General features: G+C 38.6%; 1 protein-coding gene across 1 annotated transcript in view; it reads right to left on the reverse strand.

Annotated features, from left to right (window-relative positions):
* LOC107094888 (cadherin-24-like) overlaps nucleotides 1-5,485 on the reverse strand; it is a gene marked incomplete at its 5' end in the record, with an annotated part of 52,059 nt that overhangs the window by 30,257 nt on the left and 16,317 nt on the right. Inside the window, 2 exons of the mRNA XM_015390773.1 lie at nucleotides 3,512-3,679; nucleotides 3,987-4,106. Of these exons, the coding sequence (XP_015246259.1) occupies nucleotides 3,512-3,679; nucleotides 3,987-4,106 (288 nt within the window). The remainder of the gene's footprint in view (nucleotides 1-3,511; nucleotides 3,680-3,986; nucleotides 4,107-5,485) is intronic.

Raw genomic sequence — 5,485 nt, forward strand, 5'->3', positions numbered from 1 at the left:
AGAGTGTTGTTCAGCATGGGGGTGAGTAGAAAATGAAGGCTAATCATGTTTTGGGTGTACTATTCCTTTAAAGAAAAAGTTTGGTCACATTCAGAATACAAACTTCTGAAAGTACTTTAAGTATGAAATTATTACATACTTTTTAATAAATGATAAGTATTTTAATTCAGAGTAATTCAATTTGAATGTGTTTTACTGGAGACATCCATGTTTGTCAAAGAACACTACTGCCACCTACTGGTTTGTGCTGTATCGGCTGTTGAGCAAGTCCCAGTGCTGTGCTGGTGTTTGTCACAACACACTATTATCCATGATGGTGACGACCAGTGAACTACGCGAAGCAGAGAGTAACGGATTATTGACGCATGTTTTCTCTGACCAGAAGTTCAACAACAAATCCGAGGTGGATAATGAATCGGAAAGATGAAAACTATTTTTTTTTTTCACTTTTACCCGATGTATCACAACATCCAACTGCCATGCACGTGGGCATTGTCAGTTTCACTATAGTTCACGCAAATTTCAATGGTGAAGTCCTCCTTAGATAATTCAATTCAATAATAATAATTCAATAATTGTTGTTGATTGCAGATCTGTCTAGTACGGTGGCCCGTAAAATCTGCCAATCAGCGATGTCTCATGTAGTTAATGTAGTTGCGCTTTGCTTTATGTACTTGCGATTTCCTTAATGTAGTTGCGCTTTTAGATTTGAGATTTTTTTAGATTTTAGATTTGCCACTGTAGTCTAGTGGTTCCAATTAACTTTGCTTGTACCGCACCATGATGTCAATGCTGGAAGATGTAGGGAGTGAAAATGGCCGCTCCCAGACTCGGTTTTCTCAACGGAAAATATTGTTTTATTTTTTTAATGATTAACGCTTAATTCATTAAATCACTGCGAACGTATTAGTTTTAGGTATAAGTAATGACCCACTGGTTATTCCTTGCTGACTGGATTATTCCTCCAATAGAAATGTAGCAACATCTTGGATTATTTTTTACCTTTAGAGCTTCACTTTAAAATTATTTTAAAATAAAGGTGTAGCACTGAAGGGGGTCTGGGGCAGTAAGTTTTATAATGTGGCTCACTTTTTTTTTTTTTTTTTCACTTCACCCTGATTAAAAAACACTGGCCCCACACTGGTTTCACTAGTAAATATGGTCTAAAACCATTTTTGATATTTAAAAACCCCAATCAGTATATTCTACTGCTATGTTTCTACAATTTCATTTAGTAACATTTCCTAACATTGGATGCAGAGGTGATTCATATTTTTTAACAGTTCAATTAAACCTATTTGGACATTTGAAAAATTTTCTGTTTGTTTTTAATTGTCTGTTTGTTTTTTTAATAAACTTTTCAGGACAATTTAATTGGAATGAAATTGTGTTTGTTAATACAACACCATGCTGTTTATTTTTTTTATTACCCAGTGTGGAAAATAAAAATCATCTGACAATTTTTTTCCACAAGCTGAAGGGGAAGATATATATTGCATTTGTTTGTGATGTAATATAAATATTCAAATATCCATTAACTAGATAAAACAAACAAACCCCCTTTCCTTTTTGTCAAAATGACAGTAAATATAATAAATAAAATATGTATTTTGTTTTTGTTAATGTAAAAATTTGGTTGATACATTTGATACTTAATATTGGATTGATTTCAGTTTAAGAGTATTAAGCAAACTTCAGCTGAGATATTCCTTGAAAGCCGCTATCTGGTAGCCTGATAAACCAGACTAAATGGGTGATGAAAGGTATTATTTAGTCTGGCCCTGATGAATGTGACATCGGAAGATTGTTGATGAGAACAGCCCGTTGCTTTTCAAAACCGCTGTCTGTGCCTATTGGCCAACGCTCTGACCAATGAGTGCAACGGACTGACGTAGTAAGCGCGACAGAAAGCTGGTGGGAGAGTGTAAACAAACAGCCTGTCGGTAAAACGGCAAATACGTCCTTCTTCTTTTTATAGTTACACATTAAATCGGTAAATGGACCATATAGTGACGCTTAAAAGTATAATATTCTTGCCTCAAATTATCTTAAAACGTACTTTTATTGAACAACGGTAACAGAAAGACAACTTTTAACTTTCAATGGAGCGCTCCATTGAAAGCTGCTGCAGTGCATACTACTGTTGTGCTTTCTCCAGCGTCTTGCAGCTTTGTTGTCCCGCCCTCAAAACCCCGCCCGCTTTGCCGGCAGACATTCAAAGCACATCTCTGCATTGTGATTGGCCTGCCAGATTTAGGGCCTGGGGCAATGATCAAGGCTAGACCAAACTCGCAGGCAAAAATGATTTTGGCCGCTGGTGGGTGGGGCTAGTTTACTATCTGGCTGAAGGATCATTACAAATCAACCAGTGATGCTGCAGATTATAATAATGCGGAGTAAAACATCCCCTTCACTACTTTATTTAGATAAAAACATGAAACAACCTGTAAAAAGTTGTAACACACTTGAAACTGGGACTAAAGGGCTGGTTATCCTCCCGCAGCAGTGTCGCAGTGAGCTTGTCGCAGATATTTTTTATTTGTGGGTCTAGATACGGCCGAGGCGGTGAGGAAGTGGAAAAAAGTGCAAGGGGCAAGTTTGTGCGACAATGGAGGGACCGAAAAAGAGCGGGGATCCAGGTGGAAAAAGGTTCCCAGCGTTCTTGCACACCTCGCGCTTCTAGCTGGTCCATCTTTACGATTTGTTTTACAAATTGGCAGGTAGGTACCAAACAGGAACTACGTATAGTGTAGAGCGGATGTAGATTTGACCAATCAGAGGCCTCCTGTCTGCGGTCACCTACAATTTTGGAGAGGTGCACCAGAGTGCCTGCGGAAGGGGCGGGGGCACATCTGCGTTAACTGCAACAAACACGCAGACTACCTGCTTTCGGAGTATAAATCAGCCTTAAGTTTGTTCTTACAGCCAGACAGCAGCTCAGAATATACACCCAAAGCTGCAGTTAAAAATGCATTCACATCATAAAGGCCTAGTTCAAGTCCTGATCTAAATTAAATTTGTGAATTTGCATCAAAGCTTCCAGGTTCCTGTTCTAAGAGGTAATCCGCCCAGGTTGACTGAGCTTCAGTTGTTCGGCATCTGATGGAATTATTAACTCAAGGCACCAAAAAAATAAATAAAAAAATACAGACAGCATTAATTTATTTGAAAAAAATGTCTTGTCCCTTTACAGCTATAAACTACTTTGGATTGACCCATAAAATATTATCAAAATAAAATATTTAATATTTTTGGTTGCAACATGACAAAAGGGTGTCAATACTTTAGCAACCTCCTCCTCTGACTCATTTTCTGCGTAATGTTTAGCTACTTTGAAGCTCGTATTGTATCTTCAACCTGTCAGAACATCCAGAATCCAGATGAGGTGGAAATATATCAGAGCTCAGTCATGACAAGACATTTTATCACCTAAGTCTTCACACACCTCCTCCATCCACAGGGATCGAAAGCAATTATAGTCAAAGTGGTGATCCGATAAGGTAGCGCTTACTGCGTCTGAAGTGAGGCGGGTTATCGTTTACGTCGGTCAGCTTCACAGTGACGGTCGTGGTACCCGTCAACCCACCCATATGCCCGCCCATGTCTTTCGCCTGGAGGACCACCAGATATTCATCCTGCGTCTCTCTGTCCATATCAGGTACCGCGGTCCGTAGGATGCCTGGTGGAGAGGAAAGCGGGGAGCACAACAAAAATCACAACAGCTCCAGATTTCACAGTGACACGCCGTCTCCTCACATTAGCATCAAACCGAGTCATACATTTTAAAATGAGGATATTTCCAACCATGTGACTCCAGGCCACCACTCTTTCTAAACTGACTCTAGTCAGAAAAAGCATCTAGTTTTCTGCTGAACATATGGTGAGAACGGATAAAACATAGCATACGATGAGGATTAACGGTGTGGAGTTTTACCATCAGCTCTAAATTCGGGCGATGCTTGCTCAATGTAAGGGTAGGAACCAACCTGTTTGAGGGTCCACTGAGAAAAACTCCTGGCCCTGTAATATCCCATAAACCAGACGGGCACTGTTTCCATATGCTGGATCATCTGCGTCTACGGCTGTGACCTGGATTATGGATGTGCCTGTGAAACACAAGAGGAATAAACAGAAGCAAACAGAGCATCTCACAAAATTAAGCTATAATTATTATTAGATCCTTAATGATTCCTTTGAGTATTCAGTGGTTAAATCCGTTAGGCTAAATGGATAATGCAATTCCTCCTGCCTCTCTGTGCTCACGAAATGTTCTAAATGTCATCTTGATCTTATGCTTGAAGCCAAATGTTTAACCCAACTGTGTTAAAAATATGTCAAATGCAAACTACATTCTACAGAGTACTTTGCAGAAATCTTAAACCAATTTGTTTATATTTAGCCTCTAAAAAACAGAATTTCTTGTAATCTGGTAGAGTAGTGATGATGAACGGCTGCCCAGGCTTTCTGGAAGTCGTCCAAAGCTTTGTTTCAGACTTTTTTATAGAGATTTTTCCTCATTTTCAGTCGAGTTTATTGCTTTATAGGCCCCTTAACGTTGATTTAAGGGTCATGCTTGCATCAACAGCTCAAAAACACAAAGAATGAGCCACTGTTATTATTTAATTAATCCACCACAAAGAGGCTGTTGGCAAAATTCCCAGAGGAGAAATTCTTTACTGGGAACTAAGGATTAGTTAGATAAATATCAACAAAATATCTGCATGATATTATATGTAAAGAGGCTACAGAGGCTACATGGAATGAAGTGGTAGTCCCAATCTCATTGTGTGCAGGGGATGAAGGACTTCCACCCTGGTGTTCCTAAATTCTGCTCTGTTAATCAACCGGGCATTTGATCAATGAAAAGAAATGGGTTCAGAATTATTCTCAATACTAAAAATGTTTCTGTTTGTCTCTCTGCACCACTCTGTATGCCCCGCCCCATTATGTGTTGCACTATTCTCCTCTTCAGAAGGAATATATGTGGTACAGTGAAATAGAAAAAACTATTGAATTTATAGAAATCACTGGATATAATGAATTTAGGGACCTCGTTATTTCATACTTCACATTTACTAAAAAAAAGGCCTGAAGATGTTGAAATAATCCCCTTTGTAAAACGTACTTTATATTTTAACTTTATTAAGCATTTTATTCTGTCCATCAACCTTTAATCAAAGTTCCATGTAACAACCATAAGTACCGGTACATAAAAAAAAAAACACTCAATGAAGAAGTTCCTTCAAAGTTTAACACACAGTCAGGCAGAATCTGGCTGTTAATTAGTTTCCTTTTGTACTAAATATGTCTTATTTGAAATATCAGAGAAGGTTGTCAAGCAGCAAGAGCCTCTTGGCTTGTTGTTGATGTGTTGAATCTGTGCTCTATTGATGATAGCTTTCACGCTGTGAACGAGCCTTAATAAAGGTTTAGATACTCAGGGTTAATTAAACGTATTGATATCAGCTATTCTGGAACCAAAACA

This window comes from Cyprinodon variegatus, unplaced genomic scaffold (genome assembly GCF_000732505.1).
Source record: "Cyprinodon variegatus isolate N-32 unplaced genomic scaffold, C_variegatus-1.0 Scaffold512, whole genome shotgun sequence".
In the NCBI taxonomy this organism is placed as follows: Eukaryota; Metazoa; Chordata; class Actinopteri; order Cyprinodontiformes; family Cyprinodontidae; genus Cyprinodon; species Cyprinodon variegatus.